At 37.3% G+C, this 17,595-nt stretch overlaps 2 protein-coding genes across 2 annotated transcripts; one reads left to right on the top strand and one right to left on the bottom strand.

Moving 5' to 3' along the window:
• The first annotated feature begins 2,576 nt into the window (after positions 1 to 2,576).
• Positions 2,577 to 3,533, top strand: OLR110 (olfactory receptor Olr110). Its single transcript, NM_001171451.1, is given in 1 exon segment — positions 2,577 to 3,533. A coding segment is annotated over 1 exon segment (957 nt).
• A 12,094-nt stretch (positions 3,534 to 15,627) lies between these two features.
• Positions 15,628 to 16,572, bottom strand: LOC103350849 (olfactory receptor 51V1-like). The gene has a single exon (XM_008267963.3). It carries the CDS (start codon positions 16,570 to 16,572, stop codon positions 15,628 to 15,630), a length of 945 nt encoding a protein of 314 aa, XP_008266185.3.
• Between the last annotated feature and the right edge of the window lie 1,023 nt (positions 16,573 to 17,595).

The following is a 17,595-nucleotide window of genomic DNA, read 5'->3' as shown; positions in this document are numbered from 1 at the left end:
TGGGCTTTTCAGCCAGATCCGAATGCCTTTAGGGCTGATTCTGAGGCCAGAGTGCTATTTAGGACATCTGCCATTCTATGAGTCTGCTTAGTATCTCACTTCCCATGTTGGGTTATTATGACGTGTAAATAGTATTCAGTGAGGAGTAAATTGCATGAAGTGGATAACATAGGGATAAGTCTTGGTAAACACTTGAAAATTGAAGTTAATTATATATAATATAATATACAATTAATTATTTATGATTATTATATTATTTATATATTATAATTATTTATTATATAATATGTAATTATGTATAATATGGAAATTTTACATATAATATAGGAATATTATTTATATAATATGGGAACAAATTATATTTAAAATATGGGAACAAAATTATTTCATTTTGATCAAAAATCTAGATGATTGAGAGTTGTCACTGGTGTCAAGGAGACTATACTAGAAGTACAGGTAAGAAAAATAATGTCCACAATTCATTAATTCTTTTTTTTTCAGCATCTACTAGAATGATTTAGAAATTAAAAATTCAGTTCTGTCTATTCTTTCTTCCTTTCTGTCCATCTTTGAGCTCAAGGTGTGTGATTAAATTTAAAATGTTTGCATCTAGAAACATGCTAGTTGCGCTTCGACCTGCATGCCTCAAAGTCACCGTGGGCTGGTGGCAGAACTGAGTCTGTACTCAGACAAAGAGCCTCCTGTCTAGCTCAGTTCTCCTTCCAGTGCTCTATGCAGATTGAGACAAGCTGCCAAATTTATTCTCTTGGTTCTTCTATGGACCCGGGATCTATTAATCAAATTAAAACAATTGCAGTTACTTTCTCTGAATTAAACAATTTTGTATTGTATTCCTCATATTGGTTAATGGTGTCAATATTTTTTTCCAGACAACATGGCTCAAAATCTTTTATTGCCTTTCATTTCTTTCCAATTAAACTATCACCCAAATTATCTATTTTATTTACAAATATGCTTATGCACACTTCTTATCTATACCATTTTTTTAAAAAGATTTATTTATTTATTTATTTGAAAGTCAGAGTTACACAGAAAGAGGAGAGGCAGAGAGAGAGAGGTCTTCCATCCTCTGGTTCACTCCCCAATTGGCCGCAATGGCCAGAGATGTGCCGATCCGAAACCAGGAGCCAGGAGCTTCTTCCAGGTCTCCCATGTGGGTGCAAGGGCCCAAGGACTTGGGCCTTCTTCTACTGCTTTCCCAGGCCATAGCAGAGAGCTGGATTGGAAAGGGAGCAGCCGGGACTCGAACCGGTGCCCATATGGGATGCCGGTGCTTCAGGCCAGGACTTTAAACCTGTGCACAGCACCAGCCCCTCTATACCATTTTTAAAATATTTATTTATTAATTTGAAAAGCAGAATTACAGAGAGGCAGAGGCAGAGAGAGAGAGAGAGAAAGAGAGAGAGAGAGAGAAAGAGAGAGAGAGAGAGAGACAGGTTTTCCATCTGCTGGTTCACTCCCTGAATGGCCACAACTGCCGGAGATGGACCGACCCAAAGCCTGAAGCCCAGAGCTTCTTGCCAGTCTCCCATGGGGGTGCAAGGGCCAAGCACTTGGGCCATCTTCCACTGCTTTTCCAGGCCAGAACAGAGAGCTGGATTGGAAAGAAAGCAACTGGAACTAGAACCGGCGTCCATATGTAATGCTGACACTGCAGACCAGGGCTTTACCCGCTGCACCACAGCTCTGGCCCCGACTATACTATTTTCATGATTAATGCTATGTTGTTTCTGGTTCTGCTCTGGTTTGTTCAGCTACTCCAGTTAGCTGGAATAGGTCTTTGATAGGTCTTGCTACCTTCTGGTCACATTCACTCAATGAAAACCTCTTATGCAACTTGTTGAAAGCATACTCATAATAATCATGGAATTTAATGTTCTCTTTTAAAGAATAATACAGGAGCATTGCACTGTGACACAAGAGGTTAATCCTCCACTTGAGGCACCACCATCCCATTTGGGCATCAGTTCTAATCCCAGCTGCTCCTTTCCTGATCCAGCTCTGTGCTGTGGCCTGAGAAAGCAGAGGAAGATGGCCCAAGTGCTTGGGTCCCTGTACTCACGTGGGAGACCCAGAAGCTCCTGGCTTCTGATCAACTCAGCTCTGGCCATTGCAGCCATTTGGGGAGTGAACCAGCAGATGGAAGATCTTTCTCTCTGTCTCTCCCTCTCACTGTCTGTGACTCCACTCTCAAACAAGTGAGATCCTTAAAAAATACAAAATACATAACTAGGAAATAAATAGGAATATAACTGGAAAACAAACCAAAAAACACATATATTATTCATTGAAAAATCTCTGACAAAATAAAGCTGGCATTTTGATCATTTTCTTCCTTGTAGCATTGGCATCACAAAACTATTGTTAACTTTGATGTTAATGAAGTGTATCTGGTTTATCCTCTTTGAAACATAAGTGAGCACCACCAATTTCCCAAGGCAATTAACTTCAATAAAATGCCAATATTTACATTCAACCTGAGAAAAGAATCTTGAATTCTCATTATTATTTTCTTTCTCCATTCCAGTATCCACTATCAGAAGTCAAAATAGAAGATGACAACCTCCTCTAATCACACCAATCTTAGAGACATCTGGTACACCATGATAGGGATCCCAGGGCTGGAAGATGCACATGTGTGGGTCTCCATCCCTATCTGTTCCATGTATATAGTTGCCATTGTAGGCAACGCCCTGCTGTTGTTCCTAATCCTCACTGAGCGCAGGCTTCATGAACCCATGTACTTTTTCCTATCCATGTTGGCCGTGGCAGATATCTTTCTCTCCACAGTCACCACTCCAAAGATGCTAGCAATCTTCTGGTTCCAAGCTGGAGGTATTTCTTTTGGTAGCTGTGTATCTCAGATGTTCTTCCTTCACTTCATCTTTGTGGCAGAGTCTGCCATATTGCTGGCCATGGCATTTGATCGTTATGTAGCCATCTGCTATCCATTAAGATACACTGCTATTCTAACTCACTCAGTCATTGGAAAAATGGGTATTGCCTCTGTGAGTAGAAGCTTCCTCATCTGTTTCCCCTTGGTTTTTCTGGTTTATCGTCTTACTTACTGTGGCAAGAACATTATTTGTCACTCATATTGTGAACATATGGGCATTGCCAGGCTGGCCTGTGATAGCATTAAAGTCAACATTTACTATGGGGTAATTGCAGCCCTATTTTCTACATGTCTGGATGTGGTGCTTATCATCGTCTCCTATGCACTTATACTTTGTGCTGTGTTTAGAATTCCTTCCCTTGAAGCTCGACTCAAGGCTTTGAGTACTTGTGTCTCCCATGTCTGTGTCATCCTTCTGTTCTATACACCAGCATTCTTCTCCTTCTTTGCTCACCGATTTGGGGGCCGCAACATACCGCTCCATGTACATATCCTCCTTGCTAATCTGTATGTGGTGGTGCCACCCACTCTCAACCCCATCATTTATGGGGTTAAAAACAAGCAAATCCAGGAGACAGTTATCCAGGTCTTTGCTTTCAGAAAGACATTTTGTTGATTTAGACTAAAATGCTTCAGTCTTCATGTTTCTAAGTAGCCACACAATTAAGAGTACTTAAATTCATAGCGGACATCTTGTATCATGTCAGCCTAAGGAAGAACAATAACAATAGATTTGTGAAAAATCAAGACATTGTTAAAATTTTACTGATTATCTGCTGTTTTTGGTACAACTAAGGAAACCCATTTTTCTTCAAAATATTAAATTTGTTACAAAAATTTAAAGCCTAATAATTAAATAATTAAATAATCAATTTCAATTTTATATAAACAGAGAAGCACAGAACTGAAGACATAGCCTACCCTCACATTCTAAAAACTTAAAAAGAATCATATATCAACCTAAGAATTTTTCCACGAGCTTTTTCATCTCTGTAATTTAAAGAAAACAGTAGTCACATATTTAGTTAGCATCATGATCTAACTTTTTTTTTTTTTTGACAGGCAGAGTGGACAGTGAGAGAGAGAGACAGAGAGAAAGGTCTTCCTTTGCCATTGGTTCACCCTCCAATGGCCGCCGCGGCCAGCGCGCTGCGGCCGGCATACCGAGCTGATCCGATGGCAGGAGCCAGGAGCCAGGTGCTTTTCCTGGTCTCCCATGGGGTGCAGGGCCCAAGCACCTGGGCTATCCTCCACTGCACTCCCTGGCCACAGCAGAGAGCTGGCCTGGAAGAGAGGCAACTGGGACAGAATCCGGCGCCCCGACCGGGACTAGAACCCGGTGTGCCGGCGCCGCTAGGCGGAGGATTAGCCTAGTGAGCCGCGGCGCCGGCCATGATCTAACTTTTTTAAAAAGATACATTTATTTATTTGAAAGTCAGAATTTCAGAGAAGAAGAGGCAGAGACAGAGAGAGAGAGAGAGAAAGGTCTTCCATCCACTGGTTCACTCCCTAAATGGCCACAACAGCCAGAGATGAGCTGATCCAACAGGGGCCAGGAGCATGGGTTCCCCATGTGGGTGCAGCGGCCTAAGAACCCAGGCCAACCTATGCTGCTTTCCAGGTGCATTATTAGGGCACTGGATGGGAAGTGGGGTACTGAGACTTGAACAGGTACCCATATGGGATGTCAATGCTGCAGGTGGTGGCTTAACCCACTGCACCATAGTGCTGACTCCCATGATCTAACTTTTTAACATTTGAGCTCTGAGTTCAAATTTTGAATCCCAAATATCTGATCTTGGCCTTGAGTATGTATCTTTTTACTGGATATAAAATATTACATGTATCTTAAAAGATTGTTGAGATGATCCATATAAATTTCCACAACTGTGTCTTAAATGAATATAAAAGAATGTTGCCTATTGTTATTATCCACAGTTGTATAACTAATTTATCTGTTCCTCATAAACACTGGACCTACAGAACAGAGTGATATGGCAATGTTTTTAGAAATAATTTATGTATTTATTTGGAAGGGAGGGAGAGAGAAAGAGGGAGAGCGAGAGAGAGGTTGAGAATGAGAGGGATCTTCTATCTCTGATTCACTCCCCAAGTGGCTGCAAGTTCTGGTGCTGGAACAGGCTAAAGCCAGGAACCAGAAGCCCATCAGAGTCTCCCACATGGGTGGCAGTGACCCAACTACTTGGACCATCATTTGCTGACTTGCCAGGTACATTACTATGAAGCTGGATCAGAAGCGGAGTAGCTGGAACTCCAGCCAGCACTCTGATATGGGATGGGGGGGGACCAAGCAGAGGATCAACCTGCTGCACCACAATGCCTGCCCCAAAGGCAACTTCATTTGTTTCTTCTTTGGTACACATAGATTCAACATGGGATACAATGATTTTAATTTTCTTGAGTAATCTTCAATAAAATCATTTTAATTTCTTAGTGTGGAGTCAGGAGAGATATGTAAACAGAGATAGATTTCAAAAGTATTAGCTCACACATGAGCAAAAGCCATTGAAATAGATCAAGAATCAATGCTGTTCTTTAGATTAATTTACATGTAGCCATTATCCTCTGAGTGATTATCAGATGGCTCTATGAAATGCATTTTTCACCATAAAAACTGATTTTTACTATTACTAGTAACAGTTAAATTTATTTACCAAGGAATAAAAATGACAGTGGGGTATTAGATGACACAATAAAATAGTAATTAATAACAAAGATATGTTCTATGTTCACTTGTACAATCCATCCTGTTTCTTTATATAGGCTATTACATTCAACTTATTTTTTTGTAAATTCCCATTGAATAATTATTTACTTAAGAAAATGTTGAGGATCCATTGCTCTCATTGCCTCCTGAAATTACATTTAACTCTTCATTCTGAATTTTCTATTGCTCATATGGAGGGCATGTTAGGACATTTTCATAGGAAAGTTGCCAGAGAACTCTATTTTGCCTGCTTGAGTAGGTTGATCATGTTTTCTCTCAAGAATGAGCAATGAAAACACTTCTATATCTAAGGAATTCTTAGTTCACAGTTTTTCCCTCCAGATTCTAGGTATGGTTCTGCTTAAAATTGTACCGACGTCTTCAAATGACAAAATTTGCTAAGATGCACCTATTATATTATGGATACAAAGCTCTCATCTACCTGCTTAATACTTAAAATTGATGATTTTTTGAAAAACAACATCTCTGATCCCTAAAAGTATGAATCTCTCTTACTCCAAGTTAATGCACTATTTATTTATTCCATATACTATTCAAAAATATAATAAATTTATACATTTTATTACCTGTCTTCACCTTCCTTATCACTCTTAACTGTAAACTGTAAACATACAGTGTTTAATTTGTTTAGCATTACATCTCACTATCTAAAATGAAATTTTCCACATAGAATCATTCAAGCTGTTAAATAAATGGACTAATATATTAATTTTTTCTGTGTTTAATCTCTATGAAAATGATGTATGAATAGCTAAAATGTTTAAAATTATCATTTTATTTTGATTTGCATATAATTAATATTATTAAACAATTTGTTCAAAAACTGCCAAATGAAATTGACTAACCAAACAAGAGGATTCCATATTTAGCATGAGAATTTGTGTTTCTGAAACATTGCTTATTATGGTTAGTTTTAGCCAACACTCTATGACATCAATACCTGTGTTTACCATTGTAACCCTAAGTACATAGCCCTAAGTTCACAATAAGACATTTTGAAAAACAATAGAGAAATAAATTTGTAATATGCAACATATTTGTTAAAACAAATTTAGATATTATTCAAGAAGTTGGCAATGAGGAAGAGAATTCTAAATTTATCCTGATTTTTAAAGTTTTTATAACCAATGAAATGTTTTGTTCTGAGTGTTACCCTGGGATTGTTTCTGAGTTTTGATGTTCTGCTTTCGGGTAATGTTCATGCATATTCATATAGAATAACAACATTCTTTCACTATAATATATTACATATATCTCACTGGAATTTATAGGAACTAGAGGGTGGAATATTTCTCTGAAAATATAATTGACAATCTTTACCAGATTAGCCAGGAAAAAAAAAGATATAATCTTCTATGTAACTAGGAAGTATTCCAATATATTTAATGACCATGATAAATGTATAATTTCTTAGGATATACAAAAAACAAAAACTCCTTCCTGAAAAAGTAGAAAATCTAAGTAGCTCATATCTATTAGAGAATTTATAATTCAAAACCTTCTCACAAGAAATTTTCTAGGCCAAATAGGAGTACTACTAGATGAATACAGATAATTAAGGCAAAAATAATATGAATGTAATACAAACTTCTCTCAGAAAATGGTACAGGAGAAAATCCTTCATAATTATTTAAGAGGGCTATTTTATGCTGACATAAAACTTAAATTATAGCTCTTCTCACAAATAGTAATTTTTATCTTTGTCACTGGAGGTCATGTAATGCGGAGAGCTTTTTCATCTGGTGATCACTATCTTGAAAGTTTCCAATTTCAAATCCTTGATGATGTGTTTGTGTGGGCATAGGCACTTCATGAGCTTTTATCACCCTTTCGTACACTAATTCACACATTTAAGATCATGCCAGACTGAGAACAAAACCACTTCACAAACACTGGCCTCCAGATCCATGGATCAGCTTAGGTTAGCTATGGAGAGTGCTGCAGCATTGACATAAAGGAGGAAAAGAAGTCACAAAACAGCCCTTTTCACCAGAGCTGGTCTCAGCAGATTCAAGCTCCCTTCTTTGCAAATTAATGTCTGGATCCAGAATCTTATTTATGTTGCTCTTCTTGAAGTTTAAATTAAATGAGTAAAGCATGCATCACTGTCAAACACCATGTTTATTGTGCATAGTGTGAACCCTCCAGACAGTGTAGTCCAAGTGTTTGGTCCCCTGCCACCCATGTGAAAGACCAGGATGTGGTTCCTTGCTCCTGACTTCAGCCTGGCCAGACCTGGCTATTGTGTCCATCTGGAGGAGTGAAACAGTAGATAAAGATCTTTCTCTTCTTCTCTCTTTCTCATTCTACTTTTCAAATAAATGAAGCTATAGATAAATTAGTGATTCATTTTAAAGAAGCAGGTCTGGAGGTACAGAGCCAATGATAATTCATTCATTCTTTTTTTTATTTGCTTTCTTTTTTTTCTTTTTTTAACTTTTATTTAATGAATATAAATTTCCAAAGTACAGCTTATGGATTACAATGGCTTCCCCCCCATAACGTCCCTCCCACCCGCTACCCTCCCCTTTCCCACTCACTCTCCCCTTCCATTCACATCAAGATTCATTTTCGATTCTCTTTATATACAGATCAGTTTAGCATACATTAAGTAAAGATTTCAACAGTTTGCTCCCACACAGAAACATAAAGTGAAAAATACTGTTTGAGTACTAGTTATAGCATTAAATCTCAATGTACAGCACACTAAGGACAAAGATCCTACATGAGGATTAAGTGCACAGTGACTCCTGTTGTTGACTTAACAAATTGACACTCTTTTTCCCCCCCATAACGTCCCTCCCCTTTCCCACTCCCTCTCCCCTTCCATTCACATCAAGATTCATTTTCATTTCTCTTTATATACAGAAGATCAGTTTAGCATACATTAAGTAAAGATTTCAACAGTTTGCTACCACACAGAAACATAATGTGAAAAATACTGTTTGAGTACTAGTTATAGCATTAGATCTCAATGTACAGCACACTAAGGACAAAGATCCTACATGAGGAGTAAGTGCACAGTGACTCCTGTTGTTGACTTAACAAATTGACACTCTTGTTTATGGCCTCAGTAATCACCCTAAGCTCTTGTCATGAGTTGCCAAGGCTATGGAAGCCCCCTGAGTTCACTGACTCTGATAATTTTTAGACAAGGCCATGGTCAAAGTGGAAGTTCTTTCCTCCCTTCAGAGAAAGGTACCTCCTTCTTTGATGACCCGTTCCTTCCACTGGGATCTCACTCACGGAAATCTTTCATTTAGGTTTTTTTTTTTTTTTTTTTTTTTTTTTTCCTCCAGAGTGTCTTGGCTTTCCATACCTGAAATACTCTCATGGGCTTTTCAGCCGGATCTGCATGCCTTAAGGGCTGATTATGAGGCCAGAGTGCTGTTTAGGACATCTGCCATTCTATGGGTCTGCTGTGTATCTCACTTCCCATGTTGGATCATTCTCTCCCTTTTTGATTCTAACAGCTAGTATTTGCAGACACTAGTCTTGTTTATGTGATCCCTTTGGTTCTTAGTCCTATCATTATGATCAATTGTGAACAGAAATTGATCACTGGGACTAGTGAGATGGCATTGGTACATGCCACTTTGATGGGATTGAATTGGAATCCCCTGTTATATTTCTATCTCTACCGTTTGAGGTACGTCAGCTTGAGCATGTCCCGAATTGCACATCTCTTCCCTCTCTTATTCCCACTCTTACATTTAACAGCAATCACTTTTCAGTTAAGTTTCAGCACTTAAGAAGAATTGTGTATTGATTACAGTATTCAACCAAAAGTATTAAGTAGAACAAACAAAAAAAATACTAAGAGGAATAACATATTAAGTTTTCATCAACAGTCAGGGTGAGGGCTGATCAAGTCACCGTTTCTCATAGTGTTCATTTCACTTTAACAGGTTTCCTTTTTGGTGCTCAGTTTGTTGTCACCTATCAGGGAGAACAAGTGGTATTTGCCCCTTTGGGATTGGCTTATTTCACTCGGCATAATGTTTTGCAAATTCCTAACAGGGATCACTTTTCAGTTAAAATTTAAACACCTAAGAATAATTGTGTGTTAATTACAGAGTTCAACCAATGGTACTAGAACAAAAAAAATACTAAAATGGATAAAGTATTACATTGTACAACAACCGTCAGGACAAGAGCTGATCAAGTCACTGTTTCTCATAGTGTCCATTTCATTTCAACAAGTTTCCCCTTTGGTGCTCTGTTAGTTGTCGCTGATCAGGGAGAACATATGATATTTGTCCCTTTGGGACTGGCTTATTTCACTCAGCATGATGTTTTCCAAATTCCTCCATCTTGTTGCCAATGACCGGGTTTTGTTGTTTTTGACTGCTGTATAGTATTCTATAGAGTACATGTCCCATAATTTCTTTATCCAGTCTACTGTTGATGGGCCTTTGGGTTGGTCCAGGTCTTAGCTATTGTGAATTGAGCTGCAGTAAACATTAATGTGCAGACAGCTTGTTTGTTTGCCAATTTCATTTCCTTTGGGTAAATTCCAAGTAGTGGGATGGCTGGGATTTTGGTATTTTTTGGAATTTATTTGCTTTCTAACTTTTACCAAATTTTTGTTAGTACAAAATTGGCCATACAATTCTAAGATAACCATACTTGTCTAGAGAACAGATTTCATATATACAATTCCAAGAATATTACTATCCTTTCTTTCCTCCCTTCCTCTCTCTTCCTTCCTTTCCTTCTTTTTCCATATAATTTTTGCAATAACATACTTTGAATTTATTTTATAATCACATTAAATGCATATCTTTTTTTTACTTTTTTTATTTAGTAAATACAAATTTCCAAAGTACAGTTAATGGATTACAATGGCTCCCCCCCGCCAATATTTCCCTCCCACCTAAATGCATATCTTTAAAATAATGGGCCTGATATGCTGAAGGGCGAAATGACCCTGCTATCTCAGGCATAAAGTGGAATGTGAGGGTCACTGGTTGAATGACAGAAGCAATCAAAAAATGCCTTGCCGAAGTGGATGTAACAGTTTCATCAGTTCAAGGGGAAATGCCACTCCCTGTAATGCTAGCAGGGATTGTGGAAAAAAATAGTTCCCCACAGGAACAAGACTAGCTCCTGTGTCCTGGGAATCTGCATGGGTTCTTTTAGTATCTTGATGACTCAAAATGACCTGCTTTCCTAGTTTTAACTTAATATATTTTAGAAATCTGAATATCATATTTCCTTAAATGAAACTTAGGATATGCATCAGAGATATCAGGAGGAAATCAGGGAAGTATCTTTCAGAAACCGAACTATTATCAGAGGAGTCAGGAAAGTGTATTGGTGATCAGATAGTAGAAGGCCAAATAGTGAAGAGAATACACAGAACCCCTGTAAAACTCAGAATGCGGAAATATTGGACTTTAAATTTATGGAGTGTAATCATTTTTATTTAATTAATCAGGAGATGTATGCTTTAGGCAGTAGAACACTATGAAGGCCTACAACTAAGAAGGCAATCTCTGGAGTAAGACTATCAATATATCTCTGCTCCAATATTTCTAATTATAAAATCTAATGAAATTTAATTTAAGTGCCCATATTTTTCAATAGATAGATATGCAGACAGATAAAAATGGTATTTGTAATAGTGTCTGGAACAGAATTGATATTCACTAAATGATAGTAATTATATATAATATATATATACATATATATATCTGTATAAATTTAGTTAGCACAAGGACAATTGGTTTCAGTGTTGCACAGTAGGATAAAAACTTTACTTATACCACAAATAATCATCATTATTTGTAAAAGCTGGTGTGCATTTCCATCAGATCAGAGATAGCATGGTCTAGGTAAGAATGTTTTCTTGAAATGTAAAAATGTCTTGCATTTCCATATTACTAATTTTCTTTTCTTTTCCTAGAGCACGTCTGTCATTAAGTACATTTGCCAGAGGATACAACTAGAAAAAGGGTGTGGAGACAGGAAGTTCTGATGTGGAGGGAATTCCTTATGGACACAAAAGAGGAGAGAAACATGTTCAGCAGGAGAAGGGCAAGGGAGAGCAGGTGGGACTGGAGAATTGAGGAGACAGAACTTTTCAGTTACAGATTCACTGGCACTCATTCAAAGAATTAGAACATGAAAAGATAGAAGCCCAGTGTGTTTTAAGAGGGAAGCTAAAAGCAAAAGTGCATTATCACATTGTTCTCTGAAGAGCTGAATGAGATTTCCTTCAAGAGGTCTCATGACAACATAGGAGAGCAGTGTTCGAGTGAATATGACCAAGCAGCATGTCCAGAGAATAGCTTGAAATAAAGCCCTCTGGCTTTCTTCTTCAAGATCAAATGGACCTACACATTCCTTACAGTGCTCTAGGGGACATATAAATCATAAAAAAATGCTCACCAAAGAAGTTGTTAGTAGTGTTATCTTGGGTAGGGGCAAAGGGTTGTGTACCCAAGAGTCACTGAGACAAATGTTTCAAGGTTGATGAGTTGTTGAGTAAGATTCACAGTTACAGACATTTTATTAAGTTGGTTCAAGGGAAATTAATCAGGAAAAGTTCAACAGAGGGTGCAGAAATTTTGGAGTTCAATGCAGAGGGAGGAGGCGAACATTTCCTCAGGATGGGTCAACTAAATGAGACAAAATCAGAGCCCCAGTCAGTTCTCTGTCCCAAACCTCAGGGAAATGTCAGTTTCTCTTCAATATAGCAACATGGATGAGTGTGAGAATGGGTGGGTATTGACCTATGGAGGAAAGAAATAGTCTAGTTGAGACATTGCCTTGCAATTTATAGAAATCATTCTGAGTAAGTTACAACACAGAAAAGATATTTTGATGTTCAAAAGCATTATTTGAATTTTAAATGGAAGATTTGCTGTTAAGACAACTATTAGCACAAATAATGTTACTTGAAGCAGGATAACACCATGAAAGTAAGTAAGCAAAATAAGAAACATCTCCACATTTTACTTTTGAAACATAAGGTTTAAAACTTATTACATAGTTAAACATTGGTATAAATGGCATGCCTTGGTATATCATAATGTTGATTGACAAAAGGATCTATAAATATTTTATGTGGTAATACAATAAAAATATATTTACATCAATTTACAATTTAAAACCCTTATTCACAACATGAACACCACCACTAGGAAAAAAATAGGACAATGGAGCAAATTCTTGGGACACAAAATGAAATGATAACATATCTGATAAAAGAGTTAACTTTGACACCAAATTGCTCCTACTATTATGGTTCTAGTAATTTAAAATTCCCTTATCATAATTTTCTCATTTACAAATTTGAATGAATAGGATTTTCCCGAGAAATTAGTTCTGAGGATTAGTCATCAGTGTCACTACCTAGATCCTCCAATGTGTCTGGCATATAAAAATATCTGACCAATACAAACTAAGGAATATTTTATATCTTTTATTATTTTTGGTGGGTATTATATTCTTAAAAATAAGGACACAAACATTAAAAATAAATTTAAGGGAAACTAAAGTAAATTAAAAACCAACTTAAGGGAAATGCTTTTATAATCAGGTAGGGTGACTGTTTATAAGACTTTTATCCAGGGGCCGGCACCTTGGCTCACTTGGTTAATCCTCCACCTGAGACGCCGGCATCCCATATGGGCACCGGGTTCTAGACCTGGTTGCTCCTCTTCCAGTCCAGCTCTTTACTGTGGCCCAGGAGTGCAGTGAAGGATGGCCCAAGTGCTTGGGCCCCTGCACCCGCATGGGAGATCAGGAAGAAGGACCAGGCTCCTGGCTTTCGGGTCAGCGCAGAGCCAACTGTAGTGGCCATTTTGGGGGTGAACCAACAGAAGGCAGACTTTTCTCTCTGACTCTCTCTCTCCCTATCTATATCTCTACCCGTCAAATAAAAAAAATTATTAAAAAAAGACCTTTATCCAAATCAAAACGACACAAGAGCAAAATATCTATTAAATCATGAATGAATAAAGTTTATTGTGTATGATTCAATGGAATAGTATTCAATAGTAAAAGTTAACTTACTTTGGAAACAGGCAACAATAGGAATGAATCCTAAAAGCATTATTCTAAGTGAAAAATTATTATAGAAAAGATTATATTAATTATCACTTAATTGACATGGTCTGCTTTTAAAGGCCAACTTACGTGATGGAAATCAGATTAGTGACTGTCAGAAGAGGATGACCAAAATGGGTACAATGACACCTTTGAAGGTGATGGAAATATTCTACATCCTGATTGTGGTGACAGTTTTATGTCTGCAAATGTTTTCCACGCTCATCAATGTGTGCTTATACATCTAACAAGGATAAATAACTATTTGAAATTATGCCTCATAAACCTGACTTAAAGATATTAAGTGAGTTATATATAAGTTTTCAGACATATAATACTTAGAGGAAATTTACACATAGTGAGTCCAAATATGAACACCCTATTAACATCAGTTATTCACGATGATGATATTTTTACCTTTATTTACCATATAAATATTTTATAAAGGTTGCATAACTATAAAGAGAGAAGGAGGAAGGGAATATCATTATATTCTTAGAATTGAATCTGTGAACTACATTGAATCTGTTCTGTTTGTGTTGATATTACATTAATATGTAAAAGTAAAGTATGAGATGGTAAAAGTTGAACTGGTAAAAATTAAAAACAAAAGATAGAAAAAGAAGAACTGTCAAATGACTTACAACTGACTAAAATAGACTATATCATTACCCACTAAATCTTGACAGTTAATTTAATCATGCGGATTTTAAAAACCTGTTTATATAATAGCAAATAATATCTATCTTAGTTTTGATGAGGAGATATGAGAAACATATTTACATAATCTAGTCACTGTAACATTCCAGGATCTATTATTTTTTCTTAACTGGGGTAGATGGTTGAAAGATACAACGCAAAGTGAGCATTTTCAAGTGATTCACATAGTTTTCAAATGGTAATACTGGTCCCTGTTGTTTTTATTATTTGAATAAGGAATCACAGAGATCTTCTTACACTGGCCATTCCTGGTGATATATAACATTCATAGGTGACTACAAGGAAATATAGGGTGGCTGGTGAAAATTCTAGCAACATTTTTCATTGTTTTACTACTTTATATTTGATTCCAGTTGTCCTATCTCCCTATGAAACTTATTCAGTTATATGGCACTATGCCTAAACTGAGTAGCTGAGGCCATAGAAAAACAGTAAATGAGAATGTTGCTCAGAGTAATAAAAAGACTAATAAAATGACTGATCTTTCACTAATTTTTTAAAGTGCTTTATTAGGTAATGTTTACCTTTGTCATAATGGGTGAATTTAAAACTACCCTCATTGTATACTGTGGATAATAATGAATGGATATTTTTTTATGACAGGCAGAGTGGACAGTGAGAGAGAGAGACAGAGAGAAAGGTCTTCCTTTGCCATTGGTTCAACCTCCAATAACCCCCACAGCCGGCGCGCTGTGGCCGGCGCACCGCGCTGATCCAATGGCAGGAGCCAGGTACTTATCCTGGTCTCCCATGGGGTGCAGGGCCCAAGCACTTGGGCCATCCTCCACTGCACTCCCTGGCCACAGCAGAGAGCTGGCCTGGAAGAGGGGCAACCGGGACAGAATCCGGCACCCCGACCGGGACTAGAACCTGGTGTGCCGGTGCCACAAGGTGGAGGATTAGCCTAGTGAGCCGCGGTGCCAGCCCAATGAATGGATTTTACAAACAGATTTATCTCATAAATTATGAATGCTGGTCCACTATATATTCATATTCCTATTTATAAAATTCATCACAGTCATGCATGCGAATTTCATTATTTATGATGGTTATAGGAAAAGAAGAAGAGGTATTTGTAACCTATAAAATTATTAAAATAGCAATTACTACATAAATTTTAATTGCTTACTTAACCCTTTGCTTTTTAACATGGAGTTTTGAAAACATTCATGTTTTATCTCAAGACTTAGGATTCCTTTAAAGAGAACAATCTCTGGACTCTTCTTCGTATCTGCTGGGTTTTGATACTATAAATAATTGGGTTCATCATGGGTGGGAAAAGGATATAGATGTTACCCATGAGGACGTGAACAAGTGGTGAGAGGTGTTTCCCAAATCGGTGCACCATAGTCAGACCAATGATTGGGATGTAGAAAACCAAAACTGCGCAGATGTGAGACAGACAAGTTTGCAAGGACTTGATTCTCTCTTCCTGCGATGCAATAGCTAAGACAGTATGCAAGATCAGGATGTAGGAGATAAGTATGAGCACTGCATCCAACAACAGATTGCTGATAACCAGGGCCAGAGCATAGATGCTGTTGAAGCGAATGTCTGAACAGGCAATCCTTAGTAAGTCTTGGTGTAGGCAGAAGGAGTGAGACAGGATGTGAGGACGGCAATAATTTAAGAACTTCAAACGGATAATGACTGGAGGTATGAGCAAAGAGCTCCTACAAAGGATTGCCATCCCAATTTTCATGATTTTGTCATTAGTTAGGATGGAGGAATAGCGTAATGGGTTGCAAATGGCAATATAGCGGTCAAAAGCCATAGCGAGCAGGACAGAAGACTCCATGAAAGACAGACCGTGGATGAAATATGACTGGGCAATGCAGGAATCCAAGCTGATCTCTCTAATGAAGCCCCACAGGATCCCCAGAACTGTGTGCACAGTAGACAGTCCCATGCACAGGTCAGTGAGGGCCAGCATGGCCAGGAAGTAGAACATGGGCTGGTGCAGGCTCACCTCAGTCCGGATCACATGGAGCACCATGCAGTTTCCCAGGAAAACCATAGCATAGATGGTGGAGAAAGGGATGGAGATCCAGAGATAGTGGACTTCCAGGCCAGGAAATCCAGTGAGAGCAAATCTTGAATTGTTGAAGTTTGAGATTGAGATAGCAGACATTAATAGAAGACTGAAAATATGCCTTGAGTAAATTGTAAATTACATAAATTTGTGATCTTCTACTTTCTAGTAATGTTTGATTTTGGAAGAATATAAAGTGTAATACAATTTCCATAAGTGTCATAAGTTTAGCAAAACACAAACTCGATTCTTTAAGAGCAAAAATCTGTTATCTAGATATGAAATTTCCAGTGCTAGTAACAAGGGATGTAAGATTATGGACTTTTATGCGGATAGGGTAAGGTTAATATACTCATGGGATTTAAACTGCAGGTGTGACTTCTGAGTGTTTATTCCTAAATGTATTCCTAAAGGTAGACCTTGTATGATTACAGAGTTGTATCACTGCTGTGGCTTGCTTTACCCTAAGGACAATGAAAGTGACAAATCATCATTTTTGGGGGCTCTGTGCCTTAATTTTTCCCAACAGCTCAGAATATCTGAAGGGAAATTGACAAGTCTAAATAAACAATCCCTTCATTACATTAAAATTTGCAAGAAAAATTAAACAAGGGAATAAGAATTTTGGGCACATCTTAGATTGCCTAGCTTCTCTCTAAATTATTTATTCATTTAAATTGAACTTCTAAATTGAAATTTTCTTCCCTATCTGCATGTACTTTTTTATCCTGAATGAGACTTCTACCTTTTCCAAATATCTCAATGATACTTATATCCTCCATATGTAAGATGACATAATTGGTATGGGTGACAAACTGAGTACTAAACAAATATTTCACAATATCTATTTTACCTATGACTGTGTCAGCTATTTACAGGATTAACAAATTATGTTACTTATAAGTAGAAATTTTAATAATAATCAAATAGTCATAAGAGAATCTATCTAGGCCTAGTCTCCTATAGATCTATACTCCTTACACAATAATTTCAACAGCTATCCCATTCTAAGTGCTAAACAAACATCATATGTGCTTATCTAGTTAAGAGAAATTATGAATTAATAGAATTTATAAGAATAATTTTATAATTTCAAAATAAAAATACCAAAACAATTTATTT

The sequence above is a fragment of the Oryctolagus cuniculus genome, chromosome 1 (genome assembly GCF_051225735.1).
Source record: "Oryctolagus cuniculus isolate XC-2025 breed Fujian yellow rabbit chromosome 1, ASM5122573v1, whole genome shotgun sequence".
Taxonomy (NCBI): Eukaryota; Metazoa; Chordata; class Mammalia; order Lagomorpha; family Leporidae; genus Oryctolagus; species Oryctolagus cuniculus.
This window is presented reverse-complemented; position numbering and strand designations above follow the sequence as displayed.